This window comes from Cinclus cinclus, chromosome 12 (assembly GCF_963662255.1).
Source record: "Cinclus cinclus chromosome 12, bCinCin1.1, whole genome shotgun sequence".
Taxonomy (NCBI): Eukaryota; Metazoa; Chordata; class Aves; order Passeriformes; family Cinclidae; genus Cinclus; species Cinclus cinclus.
This window is the reverse complement of record NC_085057.1, coordinates 17347013-17364655: the sequence shown is the minus strand read 5'-3', so window position 1 is coordinate 17364655 and position 17643 is coordinate 17347013. Positions and strand designations below refer to the sequence as shown.

General features: G+C 36.9%; 2 protein-coding genes across 2 annotated transcripts in view; one reads left to right on the top strand and one right to left on the bottom strand.

Moving 5' to 3' along the window:
- CENPP (centromere protein P) overlaps nucleotides 1–17643 on the top strand; it is a 116242-nt gene that overhangs the window by 25366 nt on the left and 73233 nt on the right. The window lies entirely within an intron of this gene.
- Nucleotides 8804–13196, bottom strand: OMD (osteomodulin). Its single transcript, XM_062500957.1, is given in 4 exon segments — nucleotides 8804–9123; nucleotides 9643–10598; nucleotides 12966–13172; nucleotides 13174–13196. Coding segments are annotated over 4 exon segments (1506 nt in total).

Here is a 17643-nt window from a genome sequence, read left to right as displayed (position 1 = left end):
CTTCGAAAGTTTACAGAGTAGCTTTCTCAAGTCTTTAAAAAGTATGTAGCAATAAAATCTAGTGGGAATATATCCAGATTTACATCTCTCTTTTATTGTCATACCTTTTTTCTTTTTTTTTTTTCCCCTAGAGTAATATTGGTGATAAACTGGGGACCTTTTGGTTACGTTTTCTTTTAAATGCTGCCTTATTTAGCAGCCAAATGTCTGTAGGAAACCTGCAGAGTGACTACAGCCAGTTGCTGTCTAAAATATTTTTGGGTTTATAGTACTACCAGATTCTGAACTCATTTGGATTTTATAAAAATATTTGTAGCTTAGTTCATATGCAAATTAGATAATATGATAGTTCAGACTTGAAGCTTACTCTAGGATAATGCTGTGATGCTAAAATGAAGATGTCAAGGAGGAGGCTCAGTAATAATGGAAATTGGGCCCTGAGTCCCTTTGGATGCTACTCTGCTGCAACAACGAGGACACCAGAGTTTGGGAGTAGTTAAATTGCAGTGTCAGTACCACCTCAGCATCCCTCCTGCGTGTCTGGGAAATACTGACACAGCTCTGCTTTGTACTTACCCATTCCAGCTGCCACCCCTCTGCCAAACATCCACATTAGGATTTCCTCTGTCTCTAGGGATCCAGATGTTTCCAGTGCTTGAATATAATCAAAGGATAGCTATTCTAAGGGGAAAAAAGACTAATAAGTATAGAAGCTGAAAGCAAGATATAAAATATTAAATATATTTTTTATAGTCTTATGATAATTTATTTTGTAAATATGTAGCTGTGAAATCTAGGATTTAGAATATCTTAGGAATAGCTTTATCTTCTCCTTACATATGACAACCTTAAAATTAGGGAAGAGTGCTAGATAAATGAGGCCTTGAAAATGTAGGAAGTCATCACTCAAAGAAATACTTGTTTGTTTCTGCAAAAGAGGCTCTGGCTTTTTAGACAACTTCAGGAACAGCTTCTGCACAAAGCATGAAAACTGTGTTTATCAGGCTTACAAGATTTCAGTCGTGTGCTTATCATGAACAAATTATTGTGTGTGGACTCACTGCAATAGGGACCCCTCTCAGGCTCATGAGTACTTCCTTAGAAACATGTTCAAAGAGGGAGATTTTAAGTAGTTCATTTGGTGTGATGTCATCAAGGAGTAGCTAGCAGTGCCAAATTAAGTAGTGACCTTGTCCCATAGTATGTCTGCATTGTCTTGAAAGAAGAAAATACATCAGCGAATCATGTCAGATAAAACCAGTTTTTACCAGATGCTCAGATCTGCACAAGGATGGGGATGGTACAAGTGGCTGCTAACAAGGAAGGGAAGTACTGTTTCCTTCAACTGCTTTATTCCTGCTCAGAGTGACTAGAAATAACCACAACATCCAAATCATGTGAGATGAAATATGTGGTTCATATGCATTGGCTGTAGGGGAGCTCACAGGAAATACCCTGGCAAGCAAGGAGTGCTTTCTAGGCACTGTTAGTGCTTGGTAATTGGATGTATAAGTGTCTATTGCTTGGACTCTGGTTACCAGGATCCATGTACTTGGAAGGTGGTTTCTTTCCTGGAAACTCAGGCCTGCTGTGTTGTGAACCCATTGAGCTCCAGTTTTTGAAAAGGGCTGTGATAATGTGTTCATGGTATGGTTTTTGATTTCCCTATGATATCTCATTTGCACTGACCAATTTCCCCACAAAATACTTTCAGCTGGACTGTTAGGCTTTTAAAAAGGTTATTTTTCCTAATTTTGTTGACATGGAATTGTGGCTTTAATTTGAACAGTAGCCATTTCCCTGTAATTTTGAAAGGCCATAAAGTGCTGCTGAAGGTGTAAATGAATTCCTGTAGTGGATGGAACCTAATTCAGATTAATGGGATTGCATTTTGGCCTCTGGATTCTGCTCTCAGAAAAACCTAGCTTTGGGTGAAAAGAGTTGCATACCCTTAGTGGGAATAAAAGTAGGTCTAAAATTTGTTGCCCAGGGTTGTCTTCTGTCATGACAATGAAGAATAAAGAGCTTTTCGGAGAGAAAAATTGAGAAGCTTGGATGGGTGTGGATGGCAGAGGTAAGAAAAAGATAGAGCAAGACAGAAATGATAGTAACTGTCCAAACTATACATGTTGCTGACTAAATCTTCAGCATCTGGGTAAGAATCTATTATTTAGCTTATATGTCCATACAGAGGAGGGTAGACTTTCCTCTGTGCAAGACAGGTTGAAAATGACTTGTGCAAGGTGCTTGTAGGAATTACATGGGGGTAAGGGCTGGCACTGCCTATGTAGAGACTTGTGGTTGTGCAATTGGTGGCAGAACACGGGAGAAAGAAAAATGGGGAGGAAAAAACATAGGGCCTTACCTCTGGGGGTAGGGGTTAATGAGGCAGCACTAGAGAGAGTCCTATAAAGTTGCTGTCAAGATATTCCTTATGAAATAAACCAAAGCTGAGATTGTTTCTTTTATCATTCAGGTTTGTTCTATATTTAGACAGAGAAAGTGTCTTTTGCAGCTGCTTGGAGACCTTGTCTCTCATCTTGTATCATAGTCTCTAGAGGATGATATTGGCAACTTTTCTCATTTCTGAGTTTTACTGTTTATAAGTGTTCTTGGAAAAATCTATTATGGATTATTGCTCAGCTGACCGGTGCTGATGGTGTGGTGCTGGGAATCACTTATACAGAGTGCTCAAAGTCAGTGTCTTCTCATAGCCAGACATCTGTGTGGGACAGAATGAGATGAGGACAAATCAGGAAAGCTTTTAAGGATTCCTGGGCATTTATAGACCTGGGCACAATGCTGGATTTTCTTTTGTGTGTGGTATTTCTGCTTCATGAGGGAGGTAATATATTGGAGGTTCCTTGGCATAACTCTTGTGTACTGTGTGATTGAAATACCTCACAATGCTGACCAGCTGCTCTGGATTGGAGTTGTTATTATAATAAAAAAAGGTTTTCTAGAGGAAAAGACAGTTATTGTATCAGCCTGATAACATGTACCTAATAATCTACAAGCAGTGAGAGATTTACTGTTAAAGAGGGCAAAAGCATTAAGTGAGATTAGAACTGAACTCCCCAGTTCTATTTTTATTTTCTCCTTTTGTAGACTAAAAGATATAACTCTTTGGAATAGTTCTCTACACAAGTATTATTATTTCAAACACAGGTCTTTTCTGCTTGATGTTTGTGTGGGATTAATTCTACTTTCTAAAACTACTTTTATCTCTTCGCTGATGCATAAATGTGTGATATGAAATGTCTCAGACTCCTTCATTCCCTTCTGCTTTTTGTTGAGGTCCTGACAGAGGGTGTAGAAATGGTTTTAAGGCAGTTTAAGGCCAGTAATGATTATGGGGTTGCATTTATATTGGGAATTGAAAGTATCACAGAGGGAGGAGGGAGCAATCTTCTGGTTCTTCACTGGTTTGAGGACTGAACATGGTGCTATAGGAGAGTTGTTGTGTAAACCAAAGTCCAACTCGGCATCCTTGAGGGATGGAGGAGGGTTCAGAGGTAGTATTAAATGTAAAATAAATGTCATTGTGTCCTAGAGAGAAAACTTAGAACATTCTTCACTATCCAGAATCACTAAAGAAATAGTTATGTATAAACATCTCCAGATTTTTATGAAGAGTTGCAACTATTTCCAAGGCTTGGTGAATTAAATTAATTTAGGTCACTGTTAGGGCCACCAGCTGCAAAATGGAGACAGTTGAAAAATGACTTAGTGATTGTATGAACACCCTTCCATATGTTTCTGATTTATAATCAGAATTTTTTAAGGCTGAAGACATTACCTTTTATTCTTGCATTTCTGGAAAAGAAAATCTCCTTTTATCAGTTACTCTGTTATAAATGAATAAAGCACATTGCAAAAATCATGCACAATATTAAACAGAAATCAAACTATGGTTAACAAATGCAAATGATAACCAGACTAACAGTGCTGTCTATTTACCTAGACCCCTCTGTCAAACACATGTTCTCTTGAACTTTGCTATATGACATCAGTTATATCCTGAAACAAAAGCCAACCTACTGCGATTTATTATAATTTCTTAGAATTCCTTCCAAAATTGGCATTACTTCCTTATGACAATACCATCATTTGTTGAGAGCTGTTACTATGTCCACAGGGACATTTGAGTCAGGGCTCCAAGAATCATTGACCTTATCCATATTTTACTTCAATGTTCCAGGCATGTGTTCCTTGTGTTGTTCATAGCATCTGTTCATGGCTCATCTTCACATTTATCTATTTTCCTTGTGTTGTACTTTTAGAATAGGGAAAGGTTGATTATTTTTTTTGTCTTTGTAAATTACTAATTAATGCAATTAATTGCAAGATTGTGTTTCTATTTATTTTCCTTTTAAATTAATTAGTTGTTAGAAATATAAATTTTGGGCAAAATAGTTAAAAACATTAAAAATGTTTGTATTTGTGGAATTCCATAAGTTTCAATAGTGTATATATACTCAAACTGGCTTATAGCTGAATAATTTTTACTCTTGCAGCAGTACTAAAAACAATTGTGAAATCTCTTCAATGTGTTTTTTTTTTTGGTTAAAAATACAGTATGTTCCCCTTTACTGCTTCTCAGGTAGGAAATGCCTATGCTTATAGCTCACAATGATCAGGTTGGGCAACAAAGAAGGAAATGGATTTGTATTGTAAAAGTGGAATATAAGTGTGTTAAACTTAGTCAGAAAACGTGAACTGTAAAACATCTGTTTTCTATAAGGAGCTTCTGTCCTCATCCACATAACTTTTATTATCAGAGTACTGAAGCAAAGTATCAAAAATATTTATCTGGGAAAAAGCAAAATACATTACCACATTTTTGGGCTAAAGGAAGAAATACAGATAGTTGGATTAATCTACTGTTACTTCTCTTTCTTTTGTCTTTTATAATAACATCTTGTGGCTGATGCTTTACCTGAAGTGTTCATGGAGAGGCAGAGTTAAAACCCAGATCAAGCTTTGTTTCTGTATTTTCTGATTGTGCTGTAAACAAACTCATTAAGCTATTTGATTGTTAGGTTTTGTTGTTACTGATGAAATAAATAGCGTGTTTAGTTCTTAGTTCATAAACCTATTTCCTCCTTTAAAAACACAGTATAATCTGAAAATAAGTACCAGAGCAAACATGAAGCAAGTATGTTTTATACGGTATGAAGCACTAGTAGTGAGCAGCAGTACCAGCACATTACCACGGGTCAGGATAGTGAGAACATAGGACTCAGTGTGGAACTAATTATAAAGGTTGGTGTACAATATCCTGTGTCCAGCAATGCCCATAAACAGATGCTTTGGGAAGACAGAGAATAGAGCACTCACATACAGTCCTTGTCTCTAGCCTGTCTTCAAATGTTCTTCCATTCTTCTGCTATTTGCAGTGCTTTTGTACCTACTGTGTTTTGTTTAGCAACCTTTAATGGATCTCTTCCTAGGAACACAATTACTGTTCTAGTCTTTTCTCAACAAGTGCCTAAAATTGCTGCTGCATCCACCATGTCCTCAGGTACATGGGACATGTGAGCTTCATTTGATGGCTCCTGCCCTTGTACTGGGGCAGACAGTCCCTAGACCCTTGCTGTCAATGCACCTCATTATTTTGTGAGTATCTTCTGTATCCCCCCTCAGCCATTTCTTTGCTGAGCTGGTGAGCCCTAGTTCATTCCATGTTGTTGATCTAGAAGCCAGTCCTTACCTTTGGTGACTTTCTCCAATCCTTTTCCAGTCATGCCCTATGTAGTTACACCAGCTACCTGAGGCTTTGGAAGTCAATACTGCAGTTAATGTCTGGCTGAGCCACAGATTTATGGCAGTGTCTTGATGTCTCTTGTTTTCCATTTGTCTCCAGTTACTCTCTACATTTTAGTTTCCCTTTTATGACTCATGGGCACTGAGCCAGTGTTTTCATTGAGCACCTCTTGCTACTGAAGCACTACTGAGTCTTGCTCTGAGTGATGTTGGTGAGGTCATCCTTCGTTAGTTTTAATGTGGAACTAAGAGCTTCATTTCCATGGACATCACTTCTCATTTAACAGTGATGAGCTCCACTGGCTGTTTTAGCATCCTGAGCACTTTTGCAGCCATACTTTAGCAACACATTGTTGGCATCTCATTTCTCAACCTGGTTTGTCTATCTCTTGCTAGCATTTTAAATGGAATAAATTCCAGCACGGGGCCTTTGCAAAGTTCCCACCAGTGGGTTCCCCTCCACAGTAAGAACTGACCATTTATTCTTTGGCTGTTTCTCATATTTTATTTGATTTTTGTTCATCATGTTGCCTTTAAACTGTGACAATTTAATTTCCTTAAAAACCTTAAGGAGTTTTTGTAGGCTGTTTGGACCAGGATCTCCCTTTTCCACATCCTTCATGATTCCCTCAGAGAACTCCAACATATTCACAAGGTAAAAGCATAATGACTTTTACAGAAGGCATACCCTATGTTACCAGAGCAAATTGCACTCAGCTAGATATCCATTAATCCAGTACTTTATTGTAAATTCTCATTTCTCTAAGGCTACCAAGTCTTTACTTCCCTGTCCACTGTAAAAGCCTTTCTGTAATAAGTGTCCTATGTGCTACTGATGATATGATAATACTAATTGAAAGAAAAGTCAGTTATAATAGTTCTGCTTGTAATGCAAGTTTCATGTACAAATTACATGAATGAAACAAGTATAATAAGAGTGCTCTGAAGTTTTCAAAAATTTCCAGTTTGAGAAATGCATATAACATCAGTATTTTGACTTCTATTTTAAGACTAAAGCTAAGCTTTGTTTCATAAATGTCTTTAAAAAGCAGAAAGTTTGTGATAAAAGATGTAATATTCATACTATGGCAAGATAGTGTACTTTTATTTTTTAAGATGAGCAAGCCTTTCAAAAAAGCCTCTTATTTTAGATTTGCATTTTGTGCACCATTCACTTAAAATCTGAAATAGTTGAAAGTTTCTTTAAGGTTAATATACTACTTGTATATATTAATAAAACAATAAAGTTATAGCTTTATCTAAATTCTTGCATATACTGTACATAAATAATATTGAGTACTTAAATGAAGAATGAATACATGCATGTGTTCCTTATTCAGAAACCCAGAGGTGTTTGCAGGTGATAAACATTAATGCTTTCTTTTAAAAAGCAGAAAAATTCTGTAGCACTGTGAATTAGTGAGATGACCATAAAATAGTTGGCTATGAATACTGGATCTGTTCAGAATGCAGACAAGAAAAAGGGGAAGGAGAGAGGAGCAGACTTCTCAAGTTAGTTGGCTGAAGAGTCACAAATTAATAACAATAGAATAAATTTTGTACCCACAAATTCTTAAAAACAGTTATCCTTGAAGACTACATATATTCTTAAAGTTTGTATTCATAGCTTTACAATAAATCTTTCTCTTAAAATGAAGTCATTAAGTATTTTCAGTTTCTTAATATTTCAGTTGATACATCAGAAACCATAGATATGAAGATGGACCTAAAAAACCCCTGAAATTCTAAGAGAAAAAAGGAAACCTGCCTAATTTCTCAAATTCTGATAGAAATCTGATTATATTGTACTTAAAATGCAGAACTAAAAAGACTACATAGAATTATGCAAAGTTGGTAGTATGATGTATGGATCTATCACTTGCATTTCATTTTGCTGTTGAAAATTGGGATTTTCTTTTTTTCCCCACAGCTAGTAAAGCTCTGTTAGGGAAAAAGTGCTGAAAAATAAACAAGTGATTAAAAAAGGGCAATAAAGTGCTCTGTAGTGTTATCTTCCCCTGTAGTTATCTTAATCTGTTTCTAGGTGTAAGATATAACAAAAATTTACATAGCTGAAAGTGTTCTTCAGGTAATTTAAAAGCAATGTTGATTGTACTTTGAAGCAGAATACAGCTAATTGGTATTAGCTGTGCAGAGGGATACTCTAAATGAATAGTTTTAAAAACTTGCTGTGCTATTTGTTCCTGTTCTACTTGATGAATAATTCTAAATGCAAAGATTACATTACATTTCTACGTGTTGTCTAAAATAACATGGGCTGAAGCATAGGGAAAATATAAATGCTAAGGTTTGGTTGTGTTCATGCACATGCTTTTCCCTAGATCCCAGCAGCTTGGTGAAAGATTGTTTATTGCCTGTGCTAGTAGTAAGCTGAAATCTCCTTTGAAAGGTTGTGATAGTCAAAGGACAGCCAAAGAAGTGAATAATATAATACAGCTTGTCAGGACACTTGAAACATAATGTGGGGAAGTTTTGAAGCTCCATATTTGTGATGTCCTCATCCAATTAGAAATTGGAAGATCTGTATTCTGGGAGATGTGGAGGAGCCTTGTGGAAGTATTTTATAATCTCAGTCTCTTGTCCTTTTCTCTAGTGCATCTCCTTGCTTCTGCTGTCAACAGTAGGATGTAGAGCTGGATGGATTTTTTTGCCTTAATTGTTTGTTCCTATTGAATTATGACACTGATTTGTATTTTAGTAATTTCACAATTGGGTCAGTTTAGAACACAGAAGCTTTTCAGGTCAAATTTCTTTCACTTGAGCTGCTCACCCAAAGCTGAGCCCATCATCAACCCAGGTTATGTGTCAGACCTTTATCTAACACTCAGGTGAGTGCTCTTTGTTCCTAGTACTGTTTTTTACTGCACCAATAATAGAACATTTAACTACTTTAAACTCCTATCTCCACTTTATACATGCATCTTGAATATGCCAAAGTGCCCAATTATTCTAGGATAGATATGAATAACCCAGACTAATGAAAAGTTTCCATATATACTTATTAACAATGATTACTTCAGTGATAATAAGGATGAAAATAGCTGTCTTCTGCTTCATGATCTTCTTCAGTTTCTTGATTGAGCGTTTCATGATTGTCTTCTGCTTCCTGGAATTCCTCTGGTGTTAGAAAGCGCCGGAACACTGGTGTTCTGAGCTCAGTTGCCCTGCTGACTGTGACATTTTGCTCTCCATAATAAATGGTTCTGATGAGAGGGAAGCAGAAGAAGGCGTAGGTGCTGATGGGGCTCGTGAGCTTGTTCTGGTCCACCCGTATGTAGGTTAACTGCTTGATGTTCAGTGGGTCCAGAGTTGGACACATCACAGTAACATTGATGTCTGTAAGAGAGTGAAAAATACTAGTTCAAATGCAGAAAGTGGTTATGCTTTAGACTATTGCAAAAGTGAAACTTAAAAATGTTTTTGTGGTGCACAGTAATATAACCCTTCTGTATGTTTTAAATCAGTTTTGTAAATGACAACCGTACCAGTTTGGGGGCTTGCAGAATATAAGGTTGTGAGGTAAGGAATTTGTAATTACTGTTTTATGTGAATTAAATATTTTCATAATTCCTTTTCTCTGTATGTTTTTATCAGTTACCAAATCAGAAGCAATTTTCAAAAACATTTTAGCTGTTGCATGAAAAGCTGGTATTAACTTTTACAAAGAACTGTGAATTAGAGGAAAGCTTCAAAAATTAAATGCTCTCTAATTTCAAATTGGTCTCAAATGACTGAGGGTGTGTTTATATTGCATCTCAAAGCATATAGCATGATATTCTCCCCACACTCCTCCCACAACCAATGCCAAAATCCACTCAGTTTATTGCTTTTTATGAAGTTTAACCATCAACCTACTTTCAATTTCATTGTCTTCAATGTACAAATGCTGCAAACTTCTTGGAATGTAGAACACTTGCTTCAGTTTGTTATGTCCAAGATTAAGTTCTAGAAGGTTGGGTAGATTAAAGGTGTTGTGTGGAATGTCGTGCAGGTTATTATGGGACATTCTTAGAGCAATGATTTGGGGAAGTCTGTTGAAATAGTTTTCTGGAATATGAGAAATGGAGTTATTTTCAAGAGAAAGATGTCGAAGTGATGGTGGCAGGTCAGGAGGCATTGTCTGTAACTTGTTGTTGCATAAGTTGAGCTGCATTAAATTTTTCATGTTTGTAAAGGGTTTTTCTTCGAATACTGAGTCATCAAGTAAGTTGCTGCAAAGATCAAGCATGGTCATGTTGGGCAATCCTTCCAATGCCTTTCCAGGTAAGCGGGAAATTTTATTGAAACCGAGGAGGAGTCTCTCTAGAGAGCTGGGCAGAGGGAATGGAAATTCTTCTAATTTATTATGTTGTAAATGAAGTTGCACTAAGTTGGAAAGCTTTGCAAAAACACCGTGGTCAATCATATGGAATTTAATATTGTTGTAGCTGAGGTTGATTTCCCTTACAAAGGTAACATTGGTGAATGGTCCTGCAGGCACAGCTTCAATGTTGTTGTTTTGCAGATAAAGTTGTTGGACATGACTGGGGATGTTTGGTATTGTCTTGAGTTTCCGGTGATCACAGTACATGGATAAGGGAAAAGCTGGTGGACAAAAGCATTCTTTGGCACACTCAACTGGGAAAGGAAAATGAGGAACTTCAGCTTGGGTGTTTGGGTTAAAATAATATGGAGGTTGATTATCTGGCTCCCCACCATATTCATCCTCAAAATCATAGTCTTCATACTGACAAAAGACCAAAGCAGCCCAGAGGAGGTGGAGGATTGATAGGTGGCACAGAATCCCCATATTTAAATTTATATGTTGTGATCTGTTGATGAGAAGAAACATTAAGTTTTAGATAAAGTAAATAGCACAAAAGTTTGAAGAAGGAGCAGTATATAATGAAGTAAGCAGAATAATGCCTTTTTCTGGCAACACTGTTTGTTACATTACTAGGAAACCCAAGTTTTGATCTGTACCTTCCATGTAAAAAGCATAAACAAATTTACTGTCCTTGAAGTAAACAGAGGTTTTCAGGTCTGACTACAGACAAGGAACAGCTTTCCAGTTCTGCTGTGCTTGGTACTGAAGGGTACCGTAACAGGATTGTTTCTATAAAGAGAGCATTAAAATAGATTACTTGGAAATAGTGTATATTATGTAAAGTAGAAATTTACGTGGCTTTGCAAATTGTATGTTCTGTGGCATTTTGTGTTGTTTTTCTACTTTCCAGAAAAACGTAACTAAATTAGTACAGTGTTAATGATGATATAATGTGATTTTTCTGTTCCCATCATTTATTTAAAGCTAGTAAATTTAACCATCGTGCATAGCACATGGAATAAAATCTTTAGTGGTAACTTTTCTTTGTAGTCTTCCTCTGCTTCTGTAACCATATGTTCTTTATAGATGTGAACTAATTTACTTTCCAAGTACCCTTCTGAGATGAAATCCTGATGGTGTGAAAAGCAGGTCAAATTTCTGGTGCTCAAAGCCAGTTCTAACATTTTAGAGTACTTTATGCAGTCAAAGGAACCTTGTTATTTGTCAGAATGAGGGTTGTTAATCATGTCAAGTGAATCATGTTCAATTTAAGCAGCAATGAGTCGAAATGTTACATTGCAGGTCAAACCACAGAAGTAATGGAAAAATTTGAGACTTTGCTCAGTATAGTACAAGAATCTTGAAGCAGAGAGAGAAAAGCAGTCAGTCTCTTTATTTTCATGTATGTTTTGTACCCAAGGGACTCTTTGTGAATATTTGTTTATTATTTGCACAGTATCTGTAACAAAGGAGATGAGACAAGTGGCCATCTCTGATAATTCCTAGTGGTGATTACCTAACATGTGATGTATTCTATGAACTTGAACAGAAAAGAGAGAATTCTAAGTGGAAAAGTAGTTTAAAAACTCTTGGAATTTGATGCATCACTGTAATGGTGCTATGTGACACAGAACCTGTGTGTGCCAGGGGCTGGGTGTCACCATGTGGCATTGCTAACCTGCATATCTAACTTTGCATTTGAATGCACTCAGGTTTCATAACTGATGAAAACTTTAAAGCCAGGTTTGACTGGAGTCAGGAATTGCATTCCAGGTAGGTCCTTAGCAAAGCCAGGGATTCCATATCCCTGCAGCACTGTAGGATGTCTGGGCTAATTAATCAATTAGCAGAGACACAGAGCAGCCTGCATAAATATACATATATATGTGTGTGTAGATATATATATATATATATATACACACACACATATCACATCACAGTAGTGCTGCATGAATGCACTGTGCCGGGTTGATAAGCAATTCTGTGCTTCAGGAGAATTCACTGGGTTTCACATTTCAGGCAGTGTATATCAGAATATTTTCTAATGAGTCCAGTTGATGTCTATATAAAATCTGTTTCTAACTCCTGCAACTGCCTTCTGGTTTTGTGGAACAGATCCCAGTCTGCCCTCCTTGCCTATTATGTGCTCTTTGTTTCTTTTTGATTCATCCCTCTTCAGTTGCAGTCCAGAATTTGAGCTTCACCTTCTGGTTCTATTCTCTCAGCACTTCTACTCCAATTCACAAAGTTTCCAATAAATAATTTTTGTTCTCAGTGCCGCAATTGTCCTTGGAAACCAGGAGGGACAACTCAGGAAAGTCTTCTCACTTTGGCATAAGGCCTTTATGGGATCCATCTACTTGTCATGTGAACAATGTGAAGAGAATTCCCATCATGTCAGATGAAATAATAAATAAGAAGTAATATGTACCAAAGTCTCCCACAGGTTTTATGGAGAGAGAGGAGCTGGTTTTGGGGAGACATTTTGGTATTTTGGCTGTAGCTGAGTATCTTACCTGTAGCATAGTAACTGTGCTGCCAGGTTTGCAGGTTGTGTCTCAAAGCACTGAGATACTGACACCTCTTCATGAAACATTTCTAAGAATTTCACTGGCTTCAAAACACTCATGTCAGGTGAAACTTGATAATGGGAAATGCAGGTCAGATGCACACAATATGATAAAACACTTAAATACGAAGTTGAAAAAAAAAATAGAAAAATCTTAAATGCTTGATTGTCTACTATCTGTAGACAGAGCTAAGTAACTGTATTTGTAAGCAGTTTATTTGCTGAAAGCTATATATTATATAACATGCATAAATCACTCTTCACTGAAAAATAACACAATCAGTTCATTTTATTCCTGCTTACCAAGAAAACTTACTCTTTGGAAGTCTGAGAAGTTCAAGTTCTTGAGGGCAGCAAGTTCTTGTGCTGGTGAAATCATCTGAGACATAGCCTACCCCAGCTGGAGGAACAAAAGGTCTGTCTAAGCCATATTTTGTGGTAAGGAGCCTTGTGGGAAGGCAACACAAAATAACAGCCTTGGTCCCTCTTCTGATTTGCCAGTAAAATTTAAAAAACTGCTTTGTGCCACATCATCACTTGCTGTGGATGCTGTGTCATAAGGCTGTGAAGCAATTTCTCCTTTTGTTCAAATCACTTCAATACAATTGGCAGGATTCTTTCAGTTACCAACTCCCATTAAAAAATATTAAATAAGATTTCAAAAATTATTACAGAGGTTATTAGTTCATAATGCGGGTTCAGCTGCAGTGATTCAGTTCTGCAAAAGGTTTGTACTCCGAGGAAGAAGTTAAGAAACAGTAAAAAAATTAACCTCACCAAAATCAAGGGGAAACGTGCTATAAACAAGCTTTTATAAACATCTTCATTATTTCCCCCCCTCACACTGTCTGTGTCCTGTCTTCTTCCTGCATAGGATTTGTTCTATACTGTGCTGTTGGTAAGGTGATGGTTGAAGTTCAGCATTCGCAGTAACTTTCCAACATCTTTTTTGCTATGTTGTATAGAAAAAGCTGATAAATCTTGTGAAAAGGGTAAGTATGACATGAAATATAAACCATTTTACACAAGAAAAATATTTTTCTGAGGTTTCAAGAGGAATTAAAGAAAGGAGGTACAGTTATCTGCCTTTGCTGCTATATGATACCTGTGATATATGCAAAAATTTGAGAAAATGGACAATTTTATTTTTTGTGAAGTGGTTTAAGTGTATTATTTATCCAAAGAATTACTTAATTTCAAAATCTGTTCACAAGGAAGAATCTAGTTCTTAAAAGTTCTTCTTAAAAAGTGCCTTAGAAGTATCGTAATCTTTTTTAAAATGCAGCAACAGGTTTAATTTTTTTTTGCCTTTGATCTTCATGAAGCTGATGATTTGCTCAACCTTTTCTTCTCTAGTTTCCTCTCTAATATTGAGAATATGTTTTAGAAGATAAATAATACATAATTCTAACATTCAGGGTGTAAAGAAAAGCACCAGAAATCATGACCAAAGTGATATTGTAGGAGTTGGCAATACTGGAAATAAATTAAAGCAGTCATGTATTTATGTAGGGAATGCAGAATACTAGGGAGAGGTTGAAAGAGAGAAATTAAAACTCCATTGTCCTTGATTGATGGTACTACAAATAGTTGAACATCTACATTGTACCACTAAATCAAAATCAGTATTTTTTTTTCATAATTAATAGAATACATAAACAGTGAGAGATGAAAAAAGCCCTACCAAGTTAGTTATGACCAGTTAGTAAAATGTTACTGGCTGCCACAAAGTATGTTTATTTTTTAAGCACAAGACAAAGAACATGGCACATGTTTTTGGAAGCTTTGTTCTAGTAACAGCTGTAAGTAAAACATACAGAAAACTATTTTATCCAAAGATAAAAATTAAAGTATCAATTTCATACCTGATATTTTTCTATTGTTTTCTACTACTGATTGTGTCCCAAAGTCTCTTAAGCACTTAGGGGATCTAAAATCTCATGGTGAATTTAAAAATCCATGGTGGCAGGACAGAAGAGTCTGTCCTTTGAAAAATTGTGGTAAAGCTCTTGATTTGAAGCACATTGAGCTGCAGAGGCTGTTGCAGCTCTAGCCATGGAATATATTAACATTCAGTTCCTGTTTTATTGAAAGAGCTGTTTTGGAGAAAAACAAGTCTATACTTTGTGATCTTAGTTAAATTGTGTGGTTTGATCTTCATTTTCATTTGTGGTGGGGCAGGAATTTCCTTACAAGGCAGATAATGAGGGGATTAAATTTAGCATCCTTCATGTAAGACTTCTTGTTTCAAAGGTTGTGAAAATTTATTGAATTTTCAGCATGTTTTGTTCGGTTTTAAGAATGCTTTGGATGGAATTACTTTTAATGTTGATTTGTGATTTTTTTTTTCTTCTTTTTGGTCGTTTTGTTTATGCAGTTAGGATACAAAGTGGGATGTATGTCAAGCTAGAAGTCTGAGTTGGCTTCAAACTGATTTATTTTCTTTAGCTAAACTTGGATGGATCCTTTTCTTCAATGAAAATCTTTGGAATTTCACCATCTCCATTAACTGCATTCAACTTAGGAGACTTGTCAGCTTTTTCAATTTTGTTTCTGAGCTGAAGACACAAGAAAGACTGTTCTATTATTTTATGAAATATAGGGGCTTTTAGCTAGTCGAGTATAGTCTACTGAACACAAGTAAAATTTCCAAATTTTAGTCAAAATATTCTTGGAATAAAGTAGAAAATATCACCAGTGACCTTGAGGTGAATGGACTGACCCTGATAATAAGAAGGTGTAAATTACTTTAAATTACTTGGCCTTTTCCTTAAATTCACAGTCTTACTATAAAAGATTATTGGGTTCTTTGTGTTTGGTGGGTTTTTTTTGACAAGTTCTTTTTTCTTTTCCCTCCAAAATTTATAATGGTCCATATGAAGCGTATAAAGGAAGTAAGAGTGCATTTTGTTTGTAGAGGGTTTAGGGAACTCAAATGGAGCCAAGCTAGGGAAGTTAGACCTGAGGATTGTGTTGGAAGTGTGATCTTAATAGAATTGCAAAGGTCTGGCCCTGCTATCAGATGTCTGAAAAAATGTCTCAAGCTCAAGATTTAAAACCCCTCAGTTGACAACTTTGAAGGAATTCTGTGTTTTAGATAAGCACTGGTGATGTTTGTTCCTGTGAGTGAGGGCACAGTAAAAAAGGGAGTGCACAGTCTAATATAACAAGGAACTGTGAAGGTTGTAATTAGGTTCCTCATGGAGCCTGTGGGTAGGAAACAGCTGTAGGCAATGCCATCGAGGCTGGGCTGCACTTCAAAGTCCCATTGTAGGCACAGAAGCTCTTAGCTCCCAGTTTTCAGCTCTTAACTGGCAGCCCAGCACTGCTGTCAGCAGCCACCTGTGAATTCCATGTGTGATCTGCAAAGGTGCTCCTTACCTGAGTATTGGGACTGTAGCGGCTGCTGGATTTATTTATCCTGTGCCAGAACTCCTCTGAAAATTCACTGTCTCCAGTATAGAGCTCAGTGAATTGAAATGGTAAAGGTCTTGTTCCTGCAGAGCCTCCAGCCCAAGCTCTTGGTGGTGTTCTGCTCTTCATGGAATGGAAAATCATTCCAGGAGCGTGTCCCTGCAGGAATGTATGTTTTTACAGATTATGGAAAAGGGGCCATCAAATCAAATCAACAGAGCTGGGACAAGGCTGTGGGAGTCCAGGGTGTTCCCCTGGCTTCCCTGGGTGACTCAAGACCCCTCAGGCAGGGGGTTCAGAGGGCTTGGTATAGTGTCCAAGACCACTGGGGACTGGATTTTAGTCCCTGGAAAAAATTGCCAACATTGCAGGAAGAATTACAAGTCAAAAAGATTAAGTAGAGTATAAATTAGATTGTTAGAAGGTAGATAAGTGAGTTTTTAGAAATATTTATATTAGGGGGTTTAAAGTTAAGATGGAGGATTTTGGGCTTGGTATGTTGTTTCTTCTTCATGTCATCCATCTTCTGAGTCAGGATAGCATCACTGGATTGGTTTGGTACAAAGTTGGACAGTGTAATAAAGGTGTCATGTATTGGAAAGTAATTGTAAATATTAGGTACGTAATTTATAGTATAAAAGATAAGTCCTGCCCAGGGGCAGAGAGAGTGTGCCTTGGATCAATGTGCTACACAGACCTCTGTTAGTTAGAGAAAGAATTTTTTAGATAAGAAAGAATAAACAACCTTGGAAACCTCAGAAAACGGCTTCCTGACTCTTCTTCGGTGTTCGAGCTGGGAAGACTTGAACTCTAAAGCACCTAAATGTCCTGTTGTGGCGATCTCAAGGTCAGGAGACCCCGCAGACAGTGACACAAGGCCTAATCTGTTTTAAAAAGCAAAGGAGGACAGAGCTGTGCCCTGTGTGGGGCTTTCTGTTGCCTCTGTCCTAAACCTTGTTGTGTGGTCCCTATTTACTTCCCATTTAGTAGGTGGTATTACAAGATCAAAACTCTGGCAATCCACATCTTGTGCAGCCTGTTTTCAATGTTTTGCTTTGTTTTGCTAAGAGCTCCTGGGAAGAACATGTTGAGCAACTGAAAACAGTTGAGCTTATTGACCTTGTAGCATGGGAATTAATATAATCTCATAGGAAATTACTGAGGAACTTCTACTAATGAACAGTAATACACTGAATTTTTAGGGCTGAATTCACTAGAAGCATCTATAAGCAATGCATTAGGAAGCTCTGATCTCATTAGATGATTGGTTACACTTGTGCATGAACATGTGCAAGGAACAATTGGTACTGCCAAAGCAAAGTATCAAGTTTCCTGGCATGTTCAAATTTATAATATGTGAGGTTTTTTGCATGACAACATCAATTTATGGTACTGGATAACTGGCTTTGAAGGACTGACAGAAGAGCAGGGATGTAACATTTTCTGAAAAATATTGCTGTGTTAGAAGTCTTAGAAGGATTTAATACTATATTGGGAGAGGTTACATTTTTTTAAAATAGATGGATTTTACTTTTTACAGTAGAGGCATCTAAATAATCCTCATCAT